The 25,716-nt window shown below is 36.1% G+C and overlaps 1 protein-coding gene across 1 annotated transcript in view; it reads right to left on the bottom strand.

The window, feature by feature from the left end:
* Positions 1 to 1,748: 1,748 nt before the first annotated feature.
* LOC134678692 (calaxin-like) overlaps positions 1,749 to 25,716 on the bottom strand; it is a 63,357-nt gene continuing 39,389 nt past the window's right edge. Inside the window, exon 5 of the mRNA XM_063537346.1 lies at positions 1,749 to 1,936. Within this exon, the coding sequence (XP_063393416.1) occupies positions 1,751 to 1,936 (186 nt within the window). The 3' untranslated portion in view covers positions 1,749 to 1,750. The remainder of the gene's footprint in view (positions 1,937 to 25,716) is intronic.

Here is a 25,716-nt window from a genome sequence, read left to right as displayed (position 1 = left end):
AGCCATACAACGATTTACAATATGACTATGAAAAATCTGCTATAGTGTGCTTGAGTTGTGAAGTACAACTCACCCAATTGAAACATATTTATTTTAAAATATATCAACAATATTCTTCATCAAACGAAATCCACTGGAACTTCAAGCTTTATACAGCACTGGAAGAAAACCACGAGGAACCAAAATATGATCCCGACCGGTCCGTTATACTATGTACTGTTTGTGATTTTTCTATCACTCAGCTCAAAAAGACAATGTCATGTCACGAAACATATAAAAAGAGCTCAGCATAAAAAGAAATCTGGAATTGCAAGTGACTTGTATATAGACCTTTGTTTATTTCCAATTAACTGTAACATCCCTTAGAATAGAACAGACTCAGGGCCCGATTCGGATTTTAAAATAGATATCTATTAGATATCACCAAGATACGATAACGATATGTTTAAGATCTAACCTGTGAAATTTGACATTTGCGCGATTCTGGAGATACTCTTGAACGATTTCCAAAGAATATGACTTAGAGTTCTAATTCACATCTAATAGATATCTTACTCTAACGTAAAAGTGATATTGGTTGCCCGAATTGCGCTGGAAAAGAGAACTAGTTGATATCTAAACTATAACGTATCTAGAATAGATCTAGTACGTGTCGTCTCTTGTGGATATCTTGAAGTTCGAATACGGCAGTCAGTAATCCTAACTTTCGTAAAATTGATAGAATTAATTCATAACTTTTTTAATTGCGGAAGGTTATTTTCTTAGGTTACAGTTCCATTCACTTTCGGCTCTATTGCAACAAAAGATGTTTAATAAATTATACTCATATACGTAGTAACTATTTAGTAATCTGTACTCATATTAAATAAAATTAATCATGAGTATGAGTATGAATAAGAGTTTACATTTATGGCACATGTCGACTCCATAGCTTGCTATTAGTCTTACCATGCGACAAAAACTCCGATGCCTAGACATGACAATATTATAAGTCTTCGGTTGAAAACAGTAACGGTGGGTACACTAAAAAGCGGTTGTTATTTTATAAAACGCAAAATTTAAAGCCTTTATTAATACATGTTATCTGCATACAACGCAAAATGTACTGAGATGACTTGTATCAATTATCACCATACCGTGAGGGTTTCAGCACCGCGACGAGAGGTATTTTTGACAGCTGCTGTCAAAATCCACCAATGAAAAAAAACCATGGTTAAACATGATTGGTGGATTATGACAGCTAGAGCTCTCGCCACGGTGCTGTCATCTAGTGAAAAACTCGATCGCGGAAAACCTCGTTCCTACCAATATGCTGTTTTGAAAAATACTATACTCGAGAAATTCTGTTCATTTTGATACTTTTAAAACTTAAAGTAGGTACTTTAGTCCAAAACCGGTCTTTGTTCGTTCAATTGACAGTCATCGCAAAAGGCCCACAATAATTAATCGGCAAATGACTAGATTCAACCAGTATCAAAAAGTTAAACCAAGTAAATAATATGTACCTATTTGATAAACGTTACAATCATACAATTATATGAACACAAATTTTAATACTTTTTATTATTGTATCGCATTAAACATAATGTGCTATTTTTCAGTTCTAAAATATACCACGTGAGGTTATATTAATAAAGCCACTTTTTAAGTGGTTAATTATTTGGAACTGAAAAATACAGAATCATCGAAAATATAACGCAAATGAAACAAACGTAAATTGTTGCCTAAAAATAAAAGTAGTTTATGAAGTTCACATTTTTCCCCACGTAGGGCACCAGGTGGCGATGAAGGAGTAGACAGCCGTGCGCTCTGGCAAGCAATAGCCCAGGCTCTCCAGCAGCGAGGGCGTGTTCACCACGGCCGTGTGGAAGTCCTGGAAGCTGATCACCCCGTCCAGGTCTACGTCCATTCTCTTCAACATTATATCGACGAATTCCTATAAAATCAAACTCGTTAAAAAATTACTTATTTCTAGAATTCACGATTATTTTTATGATATAGGAGGCAAACGAGCAGACGGATCGCTCGATGGTAAGTGGTGGTGGATGGGGTTGTATTCCACCGGGTTTTGTAATCCTGGTCCTAAGAAGCGCTGGGTGGACGTCTTGAAAGCGGTTATGGAAGAAACAAATAAATTGAATAGAAAAGCGGACCTTTGCACTAGGCCGGGAAAATGCTAGGTCGAAGAAGAATTTGAGTTTTAGGTATTGTGTATACCACGTCAATTTGAAGTTTAGACATTTGATAAAAAAAACACTGGGATTCAGATACTTTGAAACAAATCCGTTTTGACATCTAGGAATTTTGGTAAATGAGTATGACGAAATGAAGGTACAAGGTACAATGAAAACAAAGCCTAAAAATACTAGCTAAAACTTAGCTAAAGCTCTTCGTAGTCGTGTGAGTGAAGTGTTCGCTTAATGATCCATAATTTATTTGAAGTAAGTAATATTGAAAATTCTAACCCCCGGGGGTTAAAAAAGGGATTGGATTTTTATATCCTATACGAAAACTTTTTTGATTGCGAGACTTATAACTTATAATATTATAGAATAAGCAAAGATATTTCAGCTTTTTTTTTTTAATTGGGTAGTTTTTTTAAAAACTCATATGAATAAAAAATAGCCAACAAAGAAACGAGCCCATAAGACACAACAAAGTTTTAAGACCGCCTTTTGAACGATAAGTTTTCTTTTGTGCAATAAAGTTTAAATAAATAAATAAAGTTCAGATGACAGTAACGATAATGGTGAAATTATCGATACCCATAAAAAAGTATTGTTACAAATTTTTACTTTTAATAATATAATTATATAACATGTTGACCGGTAGCAACTTTAAAAGTCATACCATTAAATATTCAAAAACAAATAGTTTAATTCACCTGATGCAAAGGTTGTCCATCGCAATCCAACGCGGCAACGCAGCGAGCGTGAAGGGCACCTTTGCGTCGGGGCAGCCCGGGACGGGCTTCAGTAGGCAATTTATTTTATACTTATTTAGATTACCTATATTTATATTTAAGTTTAGTTTTTAATTAGTTTAGTTTAGTTTATGTATTATTTTAATTATGAAATAATTTCAAAATTAATACGATGAATTACGAAGCAAGGTTAGATAAATAAAATTAATTATAGAAATACAGTCCGTTTTGACTTGACTTGGGGTCGACGCAACATGTGATTTTCTTCTATACTTCTCTGTCGGCCGTCATTTTGAAATTCATATCTTTTATACACCTTTTCCTTAGTCTGCCTGTCCTTTTATATTTCCTTTCTCGTCACATGACCATAATTTTCACCCCTCCTCGTCACATACCTATTACACGCTAGGCGATTTGCCCTTGATTTTTCTATTAAGGGCACAATTTTTACCCGAGGGAACGCACCACGGAACGCACGCCGCGTACCCACATTTCGTGGCCGAGGCGTTAGGCTTCCTTATAATATATATTCATTCCTTATACGATCCTATTCGTCATGCCACACATAAATATTTTTCCATTATTATCCCTTTCAACTACAATTTATTTTGTTTCATTTGTCACTTCGTCACCTTTAGGGTCCAACAGTCTGACCGATAGGTACGAGTTAGGTGTACATGTCGACAATCTTACAACGGTTTCACACATTTTACCCTTGAATAGCCTCTTATAATGTAACATTAATGTTACATAATTCGCCTGCCCGCGCTGATTGCAATTATCGACTTGCAGCGCAGTCGGACCAATTAATTTAATAATTCAATTACGCTACTAGAAGCGGTATTCAGATTTTACAATTTATTAAGGTTTTGATTTTGTTACGACCTCGCTCGACGATCCGTGCCATAATTACTAGAAGGGCAATTATTCATAGCAGCTGGGATTGCTACCAATATTTAAAATCCAAAGTTAACACCACAAAGATTTTCTTTATTGCAATAGGCGATATCGAGAGCAACAAGGAAAAGCTTGAGACCAGATGGACGAAAACCCAGCCTATTCCTTACTTTCAAAAACAACACCACTTCCGTGCAGTAAGCGACAAGTGTCTGTCTTGCTTATGCTCTCACAGCGAAGTCTTTAGAAAAGAAGGTTTTATTGTTGCAATAGGGAAAACTTAATTATGGTTTAAGACATTTATTATCTCATTAAGAATTTACAAAATTCACTTAAATGAGATACACTTATAAAACAACACTTTTTTTTTAGGCTAGCGTGCACTAATTAATTTAAATGTAAACAATATTATATACATACTATAATTTTTGTAATGCATGGTAAAGTGGGTATAGAAATCGTTTGTAACATGTAGGTATTAATTACCAGCGGCTTAGAGAACAAGTTATTTCGACCGTCCTGTTCAGATGCGAGATAATTATGCTGATGTTTATGAATGATTGTGAATTTGTCAGTCTGAATGAAGTGACGATACCAGAAATAATAGCCCGGGATTTCTTGGTTTATTCAATATTTCGGAGACGGCGCTTTTAAGCGTAAACCGGCTCCTTTTAGACAATTTTTTTCGTTGCACATGGATCTCGATAGCAATAAAGAAACAAAGAACGTGGTTCCTGTCTTATTTAGGCTACTACCGAATAAAGAGATGGATACTTACATTTGATTATTTGAGGTGTTGAGATACGTACTAAGGATCAGAATATTATAAGTGCGACTACGAGGTTGCACAATATACTGCGTCTGATGAAGATTTACACACAGATCAATCGTTTATTGCTTGATGAAGAAGAATACCGTCAGTTTAAGACATAACTAAATGCAAAGATCGAAATAAATAAGCTCCAAGTACTCTGTATTAGATTACATGTTAGTTTCAATAAAATTGTAAATTTAATTTAATCTAATGTTATCTATTTATTTTAATAGTAAAATCTAATTTTAATAGCATTTTAACTATGTATAAGTTGTTAGTTAAATTTAATCTTTAATTTAATTGTAAATTTTAATTATATTTAATTTAAAAAATATGGACGGTCAATTTTCTGAAAAAAAAAAAATATTTTTATTAAGGTTTAGCGGACACGTCTAGGTCACTCGACATTCTAAACAGATACCCAGAAATAAAAAAGGGTTTTCTTAAATATAATACACCTTTAAAATCACCCGGTCCAGTGGAAAGACTTTTCTCGTATGCCACCATGAAAAATAAGCTCCAAAAGCTAATAGGTTATCAGACGATAAAACTTTTGGGAACAATTATAATAGGTACCTACTTATTGTTTTATTCACATATGTATAACTATGTAAGTGTGTGTAATTACTATGTATGTATATTATCTTATTTTTATAGAAGTAGTTTTTAAAGGTACGTTCTTTACTGCTATTACGTTTTCAACTTGGTTTTTTTGCACCCCCTAAATTGGTCGAATTTAGAGTTTCATTTCTCCACTAACTGAAGGTTGTCTGGTAGAAATCGCTCTTTAGCCATAAGGCCGCTTTTTGTTTTTCTCTGTCTTTATATATTATGTATTTCCTTATAAATTTATTTTGAGGATGTGCAATAAAGAGGATATGTATTGTATTGTCCTTCTAGGCTGAACCTAGGTTTAGCTAAGGCTAAACTAGAAGATTTGTAAGCTATTTGCGGCGAAAAAGGGACTTTCCGTTCGTGACTGTCCGAAAAAAATCGTGTACGAGTATCGGGAAGGTATAAAGACCTAAGAATCGAAAGAGCTATAAAAAGCAAAAGCAACCAAAACGGACAGCTCGGCAGGCGTTTACCGTAAAAACAAGGGCCCGGAGGCTCATGAAGATATTTTATGTAAAAATATTCAATGCATCATACCGGATGATGAAACGTATTGTTGGATTACAAATTCTTTACCTGGGGTCCAATACTATAAAACTAAAAATTCAGTAAAAGAAGGAACGGTTATAAGTACACCTGAAAAGTCAATTTTTAAAAAATTGGGAAAAACACTAGTTTGGCAAGCTATTTGTCAATGCAGAATAATGCCATCACCTTTTATCACTGACAAAACATTGAATGCAAGCTACAGAAGAGATTATTGACAATCGTGAAAAAACATAACGGTGGTACACCAAAGAAAAATTTAATTTGTGAGCAAACAACACAATCCCCCAAATTGCACACCGATTCGTCCAATAGACCTTCGGGTATACCTTATTACGCAGATCCCTCTTCATCAGAGCGCGGAAGTTTTTCTGGGCTCTGGCCAAAATCCTCGGTGTCAGCGAACACTAGGTAATAGTACATTACTATAGAGGCCGGGATGAGGGGTTGCCGGCCGAAGACATATACATGCCGGCCGGATTGGTTGAGGCGGGCAACCCCATTTCCCGCCGAGGCATGTATAGTGCTTTTCTCAAACATGCAATGAAATAAAGAAAATTAAAAATCCACGAAACCTAAGTTTTATTTATAGAAAAAAGTAAACTACACCCAAAATATAACTAACGCGTACCTATATCTTTATCACGCGTATGTTTTACACGAGTCGTGTATTTTTACTACCCGTATATTTTCATGTATCTTTGATTTTTGCGCCTTGTATCTGACTGTCGTTTTCGTCACATAAGTTTACATAGACTTTCATGTTGATATCATGTTTCACATACATCATTGCTTTATGCATAGAGTAAATAAGTATAATTTCCACAGTGTTGACGATTTTGTAGTTACTTTCATCAGCCATTTTTCTTCGTTTCTCAAATAATAAAATTGTCATAAACAACCACATACTTACTTCGTCCTTGACTTGGCGGCAGAGGCAGCAAGTTATTTAAGATCAATTCTGCTTACGCTGCCAATACAATTAATATTAATTTCATTATTTCGTCGGAACTCATATTAAAATAAAATAAATCAACAACGCACCATAAATCCAATAAAACAGAAATACAGAATGAAAATGATTCAACTTTGCCTCCATAACAATAAAAAAAAATAACTATGCGTGTTTGAGTAGACCTTTTTACCGCTAATGTTTAGATGAAATATTTTAAATGTTTATTTGTGTAGTTAAAGTAATTTAAAATTATACAATTTGGTTAATAATGTATTATCGAACGAGCGAGCGAAGCGAAGCGAAGTTCTTACATTCGACTTGGATCACGCGGCTGGCTAGCGGCACGTCCCGGCATTTCGATGTTTTTAAGCTGAACTGTCAGAAGATAGTTTGATACTCAAGAACTTAAGTAAATTTGTTCTAATTTAAATGAAATTGGGTAAACGTGTAGTTGAGTATATTTTAGTCATTAAATTTTGAGCAGGCTCGAACAAGAGGTTATTGAGCTAGAAGAGCTTAAAATGCTAAAAAGCCATTTGTGAGGGGTCTTGCTATTCTGGTCATTTTTATTGCAAAAAAGTATGGTCGAGTTTGGTGTCAAATGAAAGTGCTCAGTTTGTTACACAATTATAATATTGTCTTTTTAATTTTAGATTGTTTTCAAAAATGATGACTATTTTGGAATTCAAGATGGCGGCCATGCACTATGTCATAAAAGTCGTCATGGATGTCGTTTTATAGGCTTTAGGGGGCGCAGATTTCGAATATGATGACCATTTTGGATTCTAAAATGGCGAACATGCACTATGTCATAAAAGTCGACATGGATGTCGTTTTATAGGTTTTGGGGGGCGCAGATTTCGAAAACGATGACTATTTTGGAATCCAAGATGGCAGCCATGCACTATGTCATAAAAATCGTCAGGGATGTCGTTTTATAGGTTAAAGGGGGCCCCAATTTCGAAAATGATGACCATTTTGGAATCCAAAATGGCGGCCATGCACTATGTCATAAAAGTCGTCATGGGTGTCGTTATATAGGTTTTAGGGGGCACAGATTTCGAAAATGATGACCATTTTGGAATCCAAGATGGCGGCCATGCACTATGTCATAAAAATCGTCATGGATGTCGTTTTTTAGGTTTTGGGGGGCGCAGATTTCGAAAATGATGATTATTTTTAAATCCAAAATGGTGGCCATGCACTATGTCATAAAAGTCGACATGGATGTCGTTTTATAGGTTTTGGGGGGCGCAGATTCCGAAAATGATGACTATTTTGGAATCCAAGATGGCGGCCATGCACTATGTCATAAAAGTCGTCATGGATGTCGTTTTATTGGTCATGATCATCATTTTCGAAATCTGCACACCTGTTTCAAATAAGGTATAGGTAGATGCATCCTAGTAAGTCAACAACATCTATATCTACTATCGAATTGTACTTTTGATAGTAGTAGTACGAAATGTAATCTGAAAGGAGTCAAGTAATATATTCCTGTAATGAGGAATCTACATTGATTCCAATTACTAGTAATTGTAGTATTCGAAAATTGATTCCTGATTCCTCATATGGAATTGTACTTAGTAATTCGGTATTGTTAGATTACAAAGTAATCTGGGAATCGGTAATCAGATTACAAAGTAATATCAAGTAATCTTGGAATCAGGAATCAATTACGAAATGCCCATCTCGGACTAAGTAGCACTGCATTCAATTGATCTTTTTGGCGAACCGCGAGTTCACAGTTCGGGGCGAACTACTAGTTTATTATGTTCATGTTGATTTTATACAAATAAAACTGCAAATAATAGCAAACATTGTTTTTTGTTTTTTTTTTATAGGCGTAGGTGGCAGAGTGTCATCACGAACCATAAAGAAAATACTGCCTCTAGTTTTTTTTAATGGATGAATGCCAGGATGCTGTGTCACAAATATCTGTGAAATGAAAATTAAAAAAGAGGACTTTGCCGGCCTAGGCCTGCAAGATTTGTATGAAATTCCATTATCCTTGTCCTAGCCGCACCTGAAACGTCATACTTCGCTGCCTATTATAAGGAACATAACGTCAATATTTCATTGCATGTTTGAGAAAAGGTTAATTATGGTAGACTTTGAATTTGATTACCTGGGTTAAAAATATATTTTACTTTGTAATAAAGTGTGTATATTAAAATAAATATATAAAAGTTTTTTTAAATCTATGTATCTTTTTTATTTTGTAGAATATGTACCTATAAAATTAACGGATCGGTCCTATTATATATGTTTTATGCGACGAACTGACATCTGCACTAAGCTATAAAATACAATACAAATCCTCTTTATTGTACAACCTCAAAATAACATTATAGAGAAACACATAATTTATTAAAAGACGGCGGTAACAACAGGCGGTCTTATCGTTATTTTTTTTTTTAAGACACTTCACCTGTTCCCTAGAACTGACTCGCATGTTTTGTAGGTCTCGTAGCTATGTTTTCGTCAAATTACACATTACTATGTTATTGCCGGAAATATTTACTACAAGTTTGAAAGGTTAGTAACTGCTGTAGATGTATGTTGCAAAATAATTCATGCATCTGGCGTCAAATACCAGGAGGAGTCATTTATTATCTGGATGATTATTCAAAAAGCATTTTATAGAATGCAAACAGAATATGATAAAGAATTCACAACAGTTAATAGCCTTTTGACTGATTTAGGTATTAAATAGTATTAACGTAACTTTGGAAATTTAAGTAAGTAGCTAACTTTCTCATAGATGCAACTTCGAATTTAATGATACTGTTTATTTAATTTTGGGAACTTAAGGGTTTTACACTAAAATATTTGTAATCTGTTGTCACTGTCAAACAGCAAATCGGGTTCATAACATTCAAAATGTTTACATGTGGTCAATGTAAACGTATATTTAATTCGGTCATTGTTTTAATTAATCATCTTCGCACACTGTGTTTTGCATCAAGAGATATTTTACATTTTAATTGTGGACAAGAGGACTGTTTCAGGCACTTTAGTAGCCCTTCATCTTTGCGCAAACATTTAAATAAATTTCATAGCACAAGAGACCATAACACTGACTCTGCTAGTATTTGTAAATCTGCAACCCCACCTGCAAGTGCACCTTTTGCCTCACAGCAGCAAAACCGAACGCAATCACAAGTAGATTTAATATCAACTCTTCCGGACCCAACCTCTTCAGGTTCCATAGATTTGAATTTTCATAGGGCTAGGTTAGTATCATTATTATATGGCAACCCGTTGATTCCACGTTCAAATGTTCAGGTTGTATTAGAATCTATGCAACATTTTTTTGTTGGTGTAGAAAATGTTTTGCGTTCACAATTAATCCCATTACCTATACCTAATGATGACACTGACAGTGTAAGATCAGAATTAGATAAAATCCTATCAAACTTTAAAAATATGTTTGTAAATTTTAATACTGAACACAAGCGGTTGCAATATTTAACCAAAATTGGTACATATATTGCCCCAATGCAAGTAGTAATAGGTCAACGTATGGAACAAAAACGCACAAGAATGGGTCTTTCTTATATGCCAGTTGATTGTCACATGCAAGTTATTCCTTTGCGACAAGTTTTGCAAGCATTCTTCTGTATTTCTGGTGTACTTACTGATGTCGTGGAGTATTTGAATACACTGCGACATTCAAGTTCTACTGAAGGCATCTGCAACTTTGTTCAAGGATCGGTTTGGTCCAGTATATTAAGTGCGACTAATAAGAATGAATTGTTACTACCCCTTATACTGTATTATGACGATTTTGAAATAGGTAATCCCTTAGGCAGTCATGCTGGTATTCATAAACTTGGGGGAGTATATATTTCAATTCCATGTCTACCACCAAAATATGTATCTAAATTAAAACATATATTTACGATTGCTCTATTTCATTCTTCAGATAGATTAACATTTGGAAATGAACAAATATTTTTGAAGGTTATTGAGGAGCTAAATTATTTGTATACAACCGGCATAAGGCACTGGTCCCACCCCGAGCTAGTAAGCTATGAGCTATCGGCTATAAACACGAACAAAAGATAAGCACTCCCGTGTAAATAAAAGAGACACGGCGATATTTATAGCTCACCGCTGGGCGAGTAACTATAAATATCGCCGTGTCTCTTTTATTTACACGGGAGTGCTTATCTTTTTAACCGACTTCCAAATCTCAAAGAAGGATGTTATCAATTCGGTTGTATGTTTTTTTTTTATTTTTTTTTATGTTTGTTACTCCATATTTCCGTCATTACTACATCGATATTGAAAATTCTTTTTTTGATTGAATGTATATGCATACAGATTGGTCCCGTTTTTGTCAAAACCCAGTTCTGATGATGGGATCCATGAGGAATCGAGGGAACTCCTCAAATATTAAAGGCATACATATAGTGATTTTTGGGTTTTTATCAACAAATCAAGCATATACACCCAAAAAAGTGACATTTGATGAAGTGGAACTGCTGATGATGATCAGAACGGAACTCTTTAACGACGCATAGTTCACGGTTGGCGATTTGTCCTCTTCGTTATGTTTGTTAAGCAAGTTAAGTTTTTAAGCCACATTTTTGTCAAGCTCGAGTTCTGATGATGGGATCCATGAGGAATCAAGGGAACTCCTCAAATCTTAAAGACATGCGTATAGAGATTTTTGTATTTACATCAGAAAATCAAGCATTTTCATTAAAAACTGTTGCATTTGATGAAGTGGAACTGCTGATGATGATCAGAACAGAACTCTTCAACGACGCATAGTTCACGGTTGGCGATTTGTCCTCGTCGTTATGTTTGTTAAGCAAGTTAAGTTTTTAAGCCACATTTTTGTCAAGCTCGAGTTCTGATGATGGGATCCATGAGGAATCAAGGGAACTCCTCAAATCTTAAAGGCATGCGTATAGAGATTTTTGTATTTACATAAAAAAATCAAGCATTTTCATTAAAAACTGTTGCATTTGATGAAGTGGAACTGCTGATGATGATCAGAACAGAACTCTTAAACGACGCATAGTTCACGTTTGGCGATTTTTCCTTTTCGTTATGTTCGTTAAGCAAGTTAAGTTTTTTTTAAGCCACATTTTTGTCAAGCTCGAGTTCTGATGATGGGATCCATAAGGAATCGAGGGAACTCCTCAAATATTAAAGGCATACGTATAGATTTTTTTGTATTTTCATCATAAAATCAAGCATTTACATTAAAAACTGTCGCATTTGATGAAGTGGAACTGCTGATGATGACCAGAACAGAACTCTGCAATGACGCATGGTACACGTTTGGTGATTACGAATTTCGATTTTGACTTAGACTGGGACCCGGACTCGGACTCATACCCGGATCCGCTTCGGACCCGGATCCGGTTCGGACCCGGACTCGGATCCGGATTCGGAACTGGACTCGGACCCGTACTCGGATCCGGACTCGGACCCGGTCTCGGACCCGGACACGGATCCGGACTCGGACCCGGACCTTGACCCAGAAAACCACTATGATACCTTAACTAAATAAACAACTATGATTACCTATCATAAAATTAATGTAGGTATAAAGTACGATGATGCCAATCTTACTAGCCCCTCCCGCTTAAACCCCCGTACACCGCACGGCATGCGCCATTAAGTGGGTTAGGTTAGGTTTGAGCTGCGATCCTCACAGAACCGAACAAGGATTAGGTTAGGTTAGAACTGCGAGCCTTACAGAAACGAAATGCTACTTGAAAAGTGGGTTTGATTAGGTTCGAACTGCGATCCGCACAGAACCGAACTGCTATCTGAGGAGTGGGTTAGGTTAGGCTAGAACTACGACCCTCATGGCTCCTCTTCACGATGGGCCAACGCCGGCCACTCCAAGGGACGCATTTATGCGTTAGAGGGAGCAAGTGATATTGCTATCTCATTCTACCGCATGGCTGCGTCCCTTGGAGTGGCCGGCGTTGGCCCATCCTGTAGAGGAGCCATTATACAGAAGCGAAATGCTAGTAGAAAAGTGGGTGGTTTTACCTCCTTTTCTACATAGTGTACCATCTACAATAATCTTTCATCGGCCTCCATGGAAGTCGGTTTTTTTTTCTTAAAAATTATGTTCGTATTTATAGCCGATAGCTCATAGCTTACTAGCCCGCGGTGGGACCAGTGCCTAACTGTCAGTACGGACACTTAAAGGCATAATAAAATTTCGTGTCGGTGCTATTACTGGAGACAATTTGGGTTTAAATTCTATGTTAGGCTTTGTAGAAAGCTTTTCAGCGAATCATCCTTGCAGAATCTGTAACGCTAATCGAATCCAAATACAGACTATGACTGTGGAAGAAAATATATTGATGAGAAATGACAATAACTATGACAATATGATTGAAAATGAAGGAACTTTTGATACTGGCATAAAAGAAAGATGCATTTGGTTTGCACTCGAAGGTTTTAATTTATTTGAAAATGTTGCGGTTGATTTGCTACATGACATGTTGGAAGGTTGTTGTAAATATGTATTGTCTTTTAATATGCCGTCCTTTATACAAGACCTAAAAGTTATTCATATCAGTACCATCCAACATCGAATAAGTACGTTAAAATTCTGATTTTAAGCCATTAATTGTTTAATTAAGAAACACAAAAAAGAAACACTACCAAACATATATATGCCAACCAATTAACTAGGTGGGGATCCTGGATCTATACAATTCGAACTTTGACCAAATTAAGGAAATAGTTAGGTAGGTACTATATTTAAATAAAATGAAGAAGTATCGATACGAAAAGGCCAAAAGTATTCCAAGATCCTTCTTTAAGAAAATATTTGTGTTTCATCTTCGTCTCGTTAATTCATTAATTTTTCGCCAGTTAAAACATGACATTATTGTTTGATGAAGAAGAATACCGTCAGTTTAAGACAAAACTAAATGCAAAGATGGAAATAAATAAACTCCGAGTACTCTGTATTAGGTTATTTTGCGGACACGTCTCAGTCACTCGACATTCTAAACAGATATCCTGAAATAAAAAAGGTTTTTCTTAAATATAATACATCTTTAACATCATCCGCTCCAGTGGAAAGACTTTTCTCGTTTGCTACCATGACAAATAATCTCCAAAAACGAATAGGTTATCAGACGACATAGCGCAAGGCCGCCATCTTGGATTACAAAATGGTCATCATTTTCAAAAAAAAAAACGAGGGTTTTGGAAATCACCCTAATATCTTCTCTATCTGTGATTGCACTGAAGTGGAACTTAATAATAAGTTCGGTTAATAAGTGCTCAATTATATAACGTCGAAGAAAGGAAAACAAAGAACTTTTCTTTTTTTTACTTTGATTTTTCCTTAAGTGGTCCGTATGTATTACCTTCTCTTCCCCTACTCTTTAATCTTACCACTCCCCGTTACCTCAAATAACGCTTTAGCTATTAAAATTCTAGTAGATATTGTCAATTGATGCTTCTTTAGGACCCTCCTTCCTCCTCAAAATTTTATATTTGTTCATTTACTTTTCGGGCTGCTCGGCTGTGGAACTCACTTCCTGTCGAATTAAGACGCGCTAAATGCTTAGCAATTTTGTTAATACCAAGGTGGGCAGTATAATTCTATCTTCCATAAATATGTAAATTGCTAAATCCAAACTTGAATGTTATAAATGGCACGAAACACAAACTTTCAAGATTGAGACTTTATTTAACAGAAAAACATTTACCACAAATTAAAAACAATTTTAAAGAACATTCCAGGTTATGCTTCTGTAACAGCTGTAAATAAACGTTTGAAGGAACAAGAACCGAGTTAACAACAACTATTAATAAAAATATATATTTAGATGATATATACTTAAATTATTTCCAATTGACGTTGGTAGATGTGGAATGCCCGTTATACGACTTTAAAATTGATTTGTACACAAGTAGGCGACGCAGTTTGACTGCAATAAAAGAAGAAAAATAAAACCGGGCAAGTGCGAGTCGGACTCGCGCACGAAGGGTTTCGTACCATAAAGCAAAAAAAAAAAACGGAAAAAATGCAAAAAGAAAACGGTCACCCATCCAAGTACTGACTACGCCCGACGTTGCTTAACTTTGGTCAAAAATCACGTTTGCTGTATGGGAGCCCCACTTATTCTGTTTTTAGTATTTGTTGTTATAGCGGCAACAGAAATACATCATCTGTGAAAATTTCAACTGTTTAGCTATCACGGTTCGTGAGATACAGCCTGGTGACAGACGGACGGACGGACGGACAGCGAAGTCTTAGTAATAGGGTCCCGTTTTACCCTTTGGGTACGGAACCCTAAAAATATCATGATAATATATAAAACCGCTGACACTGACAGACGTCCTTTTACATTTATTTTCATTAATAGTACATTACTACAGAGGCCGGGACGAAAGGGGTTGCCGGCCGAAGACATATAGACGGCCGAGCGAAGCGAGGTCGGGTAGGTCTGAGCGCGGGCAACCCCATTTCCCGCCGAGGTATGTATAGTGCTTTTCTCAAACATGCAATGAAATAAATAAAATAAAAAATCCACGAAACCCAAGTTTTATTTATAGAAAAAACTAAAAGTAAACTTCACCCAAAATATAACCAACACGTACCTATATCATTATCACACGTATGTTTTACACGAGTCGTGTATTTTTACTACCCGTATATTTTCATGTATCTTTGATTTTTTCGCCTTGCATCCGTCTGACTGTCGTTTTCGTCACATAAGTTTACATAGTCTTTCATGTGGATATCATGTTTCACATACATCGTTGCTTTATGCATGGAGTAAATAAGTGTAATTTCCACAGTGTTGACGAATTTGTTGTTACATTCATTTAAAATATGCCACAAAACTGTTTCTAATAAACTGTAAGCCATTTTTCTTAGTTTCTCAAATAATAAAATTGCCATAAGCAACCATATACATACTTCGTCTTTGACTTGGCGGCAGAGGCAGCAAGTTATTTAAAATTAATTCTGCTTACGCTGCCAATTCCAACACCTACGATTACAATTAATATTAATTTCATTATTTCGTCGGAACTCATATTAAAGTCAAAAAATCAACAACGCACCATAAATCCAATAAAACAGAATGAATATTTTTCAACATTACCTCCATAACAACTTAAAAAATATAACTACCTACGCGTGTTTGAGTAGACCTTTTTACCGGTAACGTTTAGATGAAATATTTTAAATGTTTTTATTTGTGTAGTTAAATTTATAATTTAAAATTATAGAATGTATTATTTATTAAGTTCATGTTGATTTTATACAAATAAAACTGCAAATTATAGCAAACATTGTATTTTGTTTTTTTTTATAGGCGTAGTGGCAGAGTGTCAATACGAACCATAAAGCAAATACTGCCTCTAGTTTTTTTTAATGGATGAATGCCACGATGCTGTGTCACAAATATCTGTGAAATGAAAATTAAAAAAGAGGACTTTGCCGGCCTAGGCCTGCAAGATGTGTATGAAATTCCATTAACGACCTTTTGTCCTACCCGCACCTGAAACGTCATACTTCGCAGCCTATTATAAGGAACATAACAATAACATCAATATTTCATTGCATGTTTGAGAAAATATATTTTAACATGTGGTTTTTGCCCTAAAATACAGATAATTTACTCATGTGTGAACCGAGTAATTAGTAAATCATGCGGACAATTGATATATTTGATTATTGACCATATGGGTCGCAGTCGCATTACTACCGTGGTGACATTTGTCATACACCACCGGCAAAACTACGAATTTAGAAATGATAACAAGAAGTCGAGCTAAAGCGGTAGCAACAAGCGCACGTCCACATCGTCGTCAGGTGGCGAGTTCGCAACGGCGCCTGGCACAGATGAGTCCAGCCGGCCTAGCCAAGGTTACAATCGCTATCGCTTCGACAACGAAAAGCATTATGTCTCTCTATCACTCTTCCATATTAGCGCGACAGTGACAGTTGCGTTTCGATCGCTACGGAGCGTAAGCGATTGACATCTTGGCTACGCGGCCAGTGACGAGAGCGGGCCGCTGCCGCCGCCGTCACTACCACCTGCGCGACGAGGGCGGCAACCGCTGCCGGCACGCTTGGAGCCCGCGGGACATCCTGCCCCGCCTACGGCTCCCGCTTCCGGTGGTATGGTGCGACGCATGCGAGGGACTCGAGATATGAACGAGAATTTCATGTGCACCTATTATGGGGCTGCAGCAGGGGCAACACAGCTATCTGCATACTGCCTCTGTTTTAGAGTCTTGAACCCACCATCCCCGTGTCGGAATAGCGAAGAGTCTCGACCAACATCTTAAGAGACTCTTGCTAGGTGGTTGGAGCAAGGGGGATCAAGGGTCAGATGCAGAAGGCAGTATTTTGGACTTAAATATATAGAAAACAGCCATGACTCAGGAACAAATATCTGTGTCATCAATCATCACACAATTAAATGCCCTTACTGGGATTCGAACCCAGGACCATCGGCTTCACAGGCAGGGTCACTACCCACTAGGCCAGACCGGTCGTCGGTTTTGCAAGTGTTTTTATATATAACTTTTTCATTTATAAATAACCTAATCTAAGAAATTAAATGAATAAAGAAGAATGGTAATATATTTTGGACATCGATAGAACCTTGAACACTGTCGACGAGTCGCTTGCCTATTGGTGATCTATACTTGCATTTTACATTGTGGAGAGTGCCTATTGGTGTAGTGCATTTTGCATGAGTGATGGACTGCATTTTGGTGCTATTGGTGTTCTATAGGATACATTTTGAACAATAATCATAAGAATGAAGTGAAAAACGACAGAGAAGGTTCAGATGGATAACAGCTTGTTCATATACATTTCACATGGTGTCTTTCATTCATTACGAGTAGGTACATTTATGGATAATCACGTAATCATACAGGAAGAATAGGTGCATAGTTTGTTTCAAAATAATGTCGAGGTGAATGAGATATATTTTTTTAATAATATGTACACGTATTGTATTGGGCGCCATTCCACGACTCTTCTCTTTCCGCACAAACCCTACAGACATATAATTGCATAAAATGAAAAATAATGCGTATGAAGACAATTCAAAACTTATGAAACAAATTTATGCTCAACATGTGATACCTTTAAAGAACGCCAGTTTAGATTTGATAGAACAAACAGCAAAATTAACATCCGTGAAAATTGACGGTGGAAAAAAAAGCAGCTCTAGCATCAAATTACGTTAAATTGTAGCTCGCTATGAGTTTAACAAAAACTAAGTTCATCCTTAATCCACAGCAAACTCACAATAATCATGATGTAGCTTACGTAAAAAAGAGGCTTGAAAGACATGGATAGCTTGAAGACAAATTCATGTGGTGTTAAATAATTATTCTTTTGGAGCCTAGTCAAGACGATTTAACACATTTGCAGTCATATAATCATTTGTAGTATGTACGGTTCTACCATCCTGCAAGCGACGGAAATTACATAAATGCAGCCAGGCGTGTACTTTTCACAAAAGAAATAAGGCAATGGACAGTTTACCACCAACGTGAGATGCGATAATACAACATGTTAATAGTGCCATTTTGCAGACGAATTTATGGAGAAATTGGAAAAGTTGTCTGTTAAGTGATCCATATTGGCTAAATTAATAATAACTAGGGCCACGCTTACACCGCGTTGTGGAAAACTATCGCAGATGCTAACGCCTGTTGCAAGGAAGTGTACTTCTAACACTTCTCTTGACTTGCAACGGAACTTCCTATTGTATGACTGTATTACCTCTCAAAGAGTACTGGACACATTATTTATCTTACAGTTGGCACTAAACTTGTTCACATTAAATTTATCTCACGCAAAAACCTACTTTTTTTACTATTGTGAAATGAACTTGGAATTTCCAAGTCTTATTTAAATTATTTTACGAAAGTCTAATGTTCAGCCAGTAGAGTTTTTACCTAAGTATTCCACAATATTAAGATACACAAATCATAGTGTCATTTCATGCGTGACCACAAAACTTGCACTTTAACACGTAATCCTTAGACCGCTAGCGCCATCTTACCATCGAGATGTTAACTTTCTAAACTCTAAACTTGCCGAGCACCCTTTTTCTACACATAGCTAAGAGTCCCCTTCAAAAAGGAAAAGATTACGTTTACAAACTATCGAGGGCGTTAGTGAGACTTCTGAGGATATTTGCTGTAACATAATTAAACAGTTATCAAATTAAGAAATGGGCTTTTGGTCTCATAATATGTCCTGGAAGAATTCGAGAGGACATACAAAACGCAATTGAGAATATCTTCATAATACGAGTATGTCTCCGACCACAAGAATACACCGTGAAATTTTAGTGGTTGTTTTCCCGCAACGAAATGATTCTGCTATCGATATACAGTCGATGTGTAATCTTTTTTTTAAATAATGTTAAGAAATGCCAGATTTATAAATGTGTCGAACGAAACTCAAAAGTGACCTAACACCAGTAGTAGCACTGCAGTAGTACCTACCTAATTCTTTTGAGTGAATGAAACAAAATAACCTAAAAAGTAGTTCCATTTATTTTTCCTTCACACATTTTACGTGCAGTTAGTTTGCAGATCCTTAAAAGTAAACATAACAAGTTAAGATCAAGCTTTTAATGATCAAAAACTTAAACAAACACTTAAACTTCCCGATACCGCAATAATTGTTCGAACTGCAATCCGCCACGTTCAATACACAATCACCTCTGCCCTGTGCATGTGCTGGCGTTTGAAACTGCTCGTGGTTAAGCAGCCGCTGTGTTGCGGCGACAATTGTTCGTCCGTGTGGAACTTGATGGGGGTTTAAAATCCCCCGAATACGCAGCGACTGTAAATGGTCCGGTTCCGCGTAAAGTCGCCGGGCGGCGTGGGAGTCGTAGTTAGCCCTAGCGTACAGCTGCACCATCGCGACGTACTCTAAATTAGAATATTCGTAATGTCGATCCATTTTACTAGAAATCAAACTAGAAATAGCAGTGATGACATTGACAGGATCTGTTATTACGTTAGTTTAATAAGCGAAGAGGATGTAATTATTCGATTTACCAAAGTTGACACAACGTAATGGCAATCATCAAACTAATAAAAAGGTTTTATTTCAACTGTTAATCGTGAAGGAACAGTCTAAGTAAATTTTAATTTCAGTTGTCAAACAGTAAAGCACTCTAGCCTGTTACACAGTTTAAAAAAGTAACATGTGCTTGTTTATTTGTTTATCTGTTTACAATATCGGGAACTGTCGTCGACTTGCAGTTTTAGTGTGTTACTATTGTTTTTCGCTTATTCGAGTTTAGGTTATTTTTTTGTAAATTTTTTTTTGGAAAACAGTTTATTTATAAGTTTGTCTATCATAATTCGAAAGTACTACCGATAGCAAATCGCCCTGCCGCGGGAAAACAACCACTAAAATTTCACGGTGTATAATAAGATTTCCATTCTTATCGTAATTCATGCGTGAAGACTAGTTACGTTTTTTTTTATTGTTCATTATTGTAAAATAATATTTATATAGGTATATAGGCCATAACTATATAGCCAAACTATAAGGCTTGCGTTTTAGCTGCTCCATTTCTACTTGCGATTTGGATGAGGGATCTTTTAGTACTGATTGAGGTGGTGTAAAATTATTCATAGAAAAAGCCGTTATTTTATTCCAAAATATTGTTTTTACTTTGATGTGTGGAAGCCTAACGAACAGTCATGGACTCGTAGGCTTAGGACTTTTCGTAGCATACCGTGATTCTAAAATCCTTGGAGCCGACATATGTGAAATTTTCGAAATCAAAGTCAAAAAATGTGATGTCATATTAAATATACTGATTTATACATGCTGTCACATCGTTACTGAGTTCATTTTAATCGAACGTAATTAATTTTATCATTAACCTATGTATATAATAATACTAATTACTGATCACATGCGACGTTACAATATTACTTATCTTGTTATACATCCTCTTTAATGCCCGTACGTGTTTAGTGAGTAGTGCAAATACATTCGCAATTTAAAATTAAAATATATTGACATACTTAATTAGTTGACACTTTTGATAAGAGACATTCAAATTAGTTTTTGATTTTATTTAACTTCCGAGATTAAATACTGGATAGAGCCATATAAGGAATTAAAATATAATGAAGAAAAATATAGTGTTCATTACAGCAACAAAAAAAACGTTAAAATGTTTGTAGTGAACCATATCAATAGCATATCTCATCAAAATCACAGTGATGAGAATAGTATAATTAAATTGGATAAAACCTTACGAAGAACTAACGGTAAGCGAAGATAAGTCACGTATACATACTGTTCAACGTGTGATACGAATATGAAATTAAAAAAAGTTTAACGAAGAGAAGCACGTGAAAAGCCAAAGTCACCAAAAAAACGGCAGTATGATCGATTTTTATCTAGACCTATGCTTGTTTCTCATCAACTGCAATATTTTCTAGGTTTTATTATATCACCGTTATAAAATGCATTGTGAATTAATATATTACATTATACTATTTATATTAAATGTCCTTTTTTCACTTTATGAATTATCATATAGTATTTTACAACTAAAAAATCCATAATAGAATCTAGAATCACGGTATTCTTCAAAAAGTCCTAAGCCTTTAACATAAATTCATACTTTTTGACTTCGAAAATTACACATATGGTGGCTCCAAGGATTTTAAAACCACGGTATGCCACGAAAAGTCCTAACCCTAATCAGTTCTTGAGACTTGAGAGTTTGTGCTATCATTTTATAAAGGGTACTTAGGTATTTGTTTTATAATAATATTAAATTTTTAGGTGCTGGTAATTGTAAATCGGGCCGGTTTTTTTACTTAGCTGATTCCTAGGTCACTCTACAGAGCACAGAACCTTGTCGCTCTAACTGCTAGATACCTAATTACGTCAGTGCGGGTCAAAGTATTATCGACTTTCCGATCACAACATGAAATACCTAAAAGTAAAGAGTCGACCAAAAACGTCATCGCTCCATGACATAAGAAAAATATTTTTTTACAGGCAGAATGTTGTGACTTTTATTCAAGTAATATAATTTTAAAATATGGGTGTAGTGTAGGCGACGGAACCTCCTACCAACCTTTGTGCTGCGCGCGTGCTGGCAGCCTGGCCGAGATGGATGCATGCCGCTGCCAGCGCGCGTCTTTTGTTTATATGTATAGTTTTTTCTTGGCAATGAGCAACGAATGTACACTTTGCATATCATTTGTGATTTTATATGTAAATAGCTTGTCGTTTTGTAAATATTCTTTGTTTTTAGCGTTCCGTAGCCAAATGGCAAAATTCCGTGCTCTGTGTAAATACTGTGTAATATACTGTACAGTACAGCTAAAGTTTTACATGGTTTTATTCATCATCGGCGGCCCAATAGCGTACAATAGGAATGCCGGCAGATTTCCATGCCCGTAGATTCCATGCATGCCACCATCGAACGAGAGGTTTGAAAGCTGACGGTGCGTGCTCATTCACAACGCCATATTTCAGGGTAACTGCAAAAAAACCCTCACCCATATTACGTAGAGGTAATGGAGTATAGTGATTTAATAGATTTTGAATATATCACTGAAAGTACTTTCACGTCTGAAATAATTAAGAAAAACAGTTTACGTACACGTAAATATTTTAAACGTAACGTAAAAGACGTGAAAGTTGTAACATTAAAAAGAAAAGAAAACATTCCTTAGCTGTAAAATACAGCATGAATGCAGGCTGCGAGACTTTCATCGTAAAAAAAGAAGGGAAAAGTAACAAGTACTTAATGAACAAACACCAGAATAAAATGAAAACAGCATTATAGACACCAAAAGCAACAAAATACTGTCGTGGATGAAGCTGAGCCGAAACAATTAATCAGATAATGCCCGCGACGATGAAGACGACGACGTGGTAAGAGTTTTGTCGGTAACGGACATCAGACACATTCATGAAAAATAATTATTAAAAAAAATTGATGAATGAAATGAAGCTATACTGAAGCACGTGGTGTATGTTTAAATAATTGTCTTTGGTTCTTGATAGTAAACTGTCAAAACTTCTGTGTGTCACTTTGCACAGCGATATTTTTGGCTTATTTTTCAAATTATATAATTATGGCTCTAAATGCCTGAAACTGCTTTTATTTTATCGAAAAACACCAGATTACTGTGCAATAGTGTGGGCAGGCCCAATACTAAACAAATAATAACATATATTTTTGTTTCAGACGTTGCGGTCTTGCACGGCTACGTCGTGTCGCCCTGACGGCGACTACGTCGTGTCGGCCGATGTCCACAACTATATATATTATATTTCTAGTGAATCTTGTAATTTTGTGTTTTTTGTGCTTAGATTACTGCTGTGTACTGTTCCGGTAAGTGGATGCATGCCGCAACTCAATCAGGCGATGGCACGCCATATCCAAATTTTAATTGTGTACAGTGCGATAACTCTTTTAAAACACACAGAGGCCTCAACCCACCCAAACACCGTCTTTGTATCAGCCAAAATGACGCCGGTCTAAATTTAGACCCATCCCTTTTGACCACCCCCCTTTCTGACCAACCAAATTCTATACCTTTCCATTTACACCTTAGCGAACTTAAAAATAATGTACCCGTTATTAAAAGAGTTCCGCGCGGCGCTAGGATCACAGTCGCTAATCACCTTTCGGGCCTACTTACAAAATGTGTGGAAAATAATCAAATTGATGATTGGCATAATCTTTTCCTTTTCTCGTTCAAAACCCTTCATGCCAAAAAGGATAAGACAAATTTCAGTAAATGCGAACTCTTTATTCAAAAATCTTCTTGTACTTTGACCGACTTACAACCCAAATTTGATGATCTGACTCCCAATATCAAATCAGTAGACAAGTATTCTCTTTGCCTCCTGGGTTCTCCTATATTCGAAGAATCTTTTCCCGATTAAATTACTAACTCCATAACTAAATTCAAAAGTCACACGGATCGCTTACTCGAAATTAACCTTCATTTTGCTCTTGTGATTCTTAAATTCTGCCTTTTTGTCCCTAAATTTACGTATGTGCTCCACTGTTGTCCTTTTTGGAAACATCTAAATTTATTGTCGCCTATAGTTGATTTGATCAAAATTAGTTTAAAGACGATTCTAAACATTCAGCTAAGTGAGTCTTCCTGGACTCAAGTGCCACGAGAGAAAAACGCCACGAAAAAAGAGAAAAAAAAAGTCAAGCGTCTCAATTTAGCACTTATTACTCTTAACATGATTTTGATACAGACGTATATTTTATGCATGACCGGATACCCCTTAGTTGCACAGAAGATCCATAATCTCAACTCATGCCATTTTTAAAATATACCAAAAATATGCAAAAACGTTTAGAAAACTCTGCCTATACATATTGCCACACTTTTGTAATTTGGACGATATACTGCAGGTTGCATTCTTAAGTTTATTTATATATATGATTGTTTGATAATTGATTGATTATGTATAATAGCGAGCTGTAAAACGATTGTTTCTTCATCATCAATCAAGAGCAGTATCTACCATAGAAGGTGCTGGTTGCCATCAAGTTCATGGCTGGTGGCAGCTACCAATGGGAGGTCAGACAGGACCACACCTTGTAAGTAGCGCAACGAATGACCTCCAAATATCTAAGCCAGGTGGTCGCTGCCATTAGTAGAAGGTATGATGAAACATTTAAGACTAGTATGGGAACTATATTTTCCATTTAAATATTAGAAGAATAAGGAGCGGAAACAAATTGTTATATTTAATGAAATAATCGAAAAAATCAAACGAATGAGATAGCAACGAGAAGCCGTAATATGAACTTTTCGGATTACACCTAGTTGTTACTTAATTTGCTTTTAGCCTTAAACCAAAATGGATATCTTTCCCGGGTACCGAGAGGGAAGTGCGTGACATCGCCGTGGGTTTCGAACAAATATATGGCTTGCCTGATTTGCTGGGAACTGTGGACTACACCCATGTCTCGATCTTTCCTCCTTCTCGAACGCACGGCTAGCTATTTATCAACCGAAACGGGAAACATACCATCAATGTGCAATTGGAACGAGTGAGTTTCAACACGATAAATATATAAGTACACTTTTTTATGTGAAGTTGTAAACTGCAGGTTGCTGCACGTAAACTCGTAGTACCCGGGGAACGCCCATGTTCAATTCATTTTTAACTACCCAGTGGTTAAAAATGAGATGTGCCGGCTGTACGATCTCAGAATCGCGAGGTATCATCGTAAGTTTATAAATTATACAGAAACATACTTATTAAGAAAAAACCATTAATTTGATTGCATATGTAATTAAAAGAGGATTCAGTTGACGAGTTGCTGCCATGGCTTATGACTCCAGTCCTTAAAGCTGCACAGGGGTACCCGGAGCAGCGGTACATTGCAAGGCACTGCTTAATAGTGTTTCATTAACAAAGTACTTAATGAAACACTATTAAGGTGAGTTAGTACGTGTGATATACTATGTTTTTACTAATTTTCCTGAGAAAACAAAATATTAGCGGCATTTAAACCGAAACCATCAACCGATATAAAATCCGTTTCAGATTATTTGCTAAAAACTTTTTGCCTTAGTGATACTATATAGTCCCTCCAGTGGACTTTGGCCACTTCCTAATTTGTATCTTTCCAAATTGTCCACTTCCTAACCTGTCTCTTTCTTATCATGTCCACTTCCAAACTTGACTACTTCCTAACTTGACCACTTCCCAACTATTCTATTTCCTAACTCGTCCGCTTGATAATTTATCTTTCCTAACTTGTCCACTTCCAAAATCGTATACCTTCCAACTTGGCCATTTCCTAATTCTCCTATCAACTTTGTTCCCACTTGACTCTACTTCCCGCTGAGTTAATGAGAGAAGCTTGGCAAGCTACAGTACAGTTAATGTGGCTCCTAACTCTAACGAGTGGCTAAATTTTAAAGGTAAATATTTCATTCCAGAATTAT

The sequence above is a fragment of the Cydia fagiglandana genome, chromosome Z (genome assembly GCF_963556715.1).
Source record: "Cydia fagiglandana chromosome Z, ilCydFagi1.1, whole genome shotgun sequence".
NCBI lineage: Eukaryota > Metazoa > Arthropoda > Insecta > Lepidoptera > Tortricidae > Cydia > Cydia fagiglandana.
Note: the sequence above shows the minus strand (reverse complement) of the source record. Positions and strands in the feature narration are given on the sequence as shown.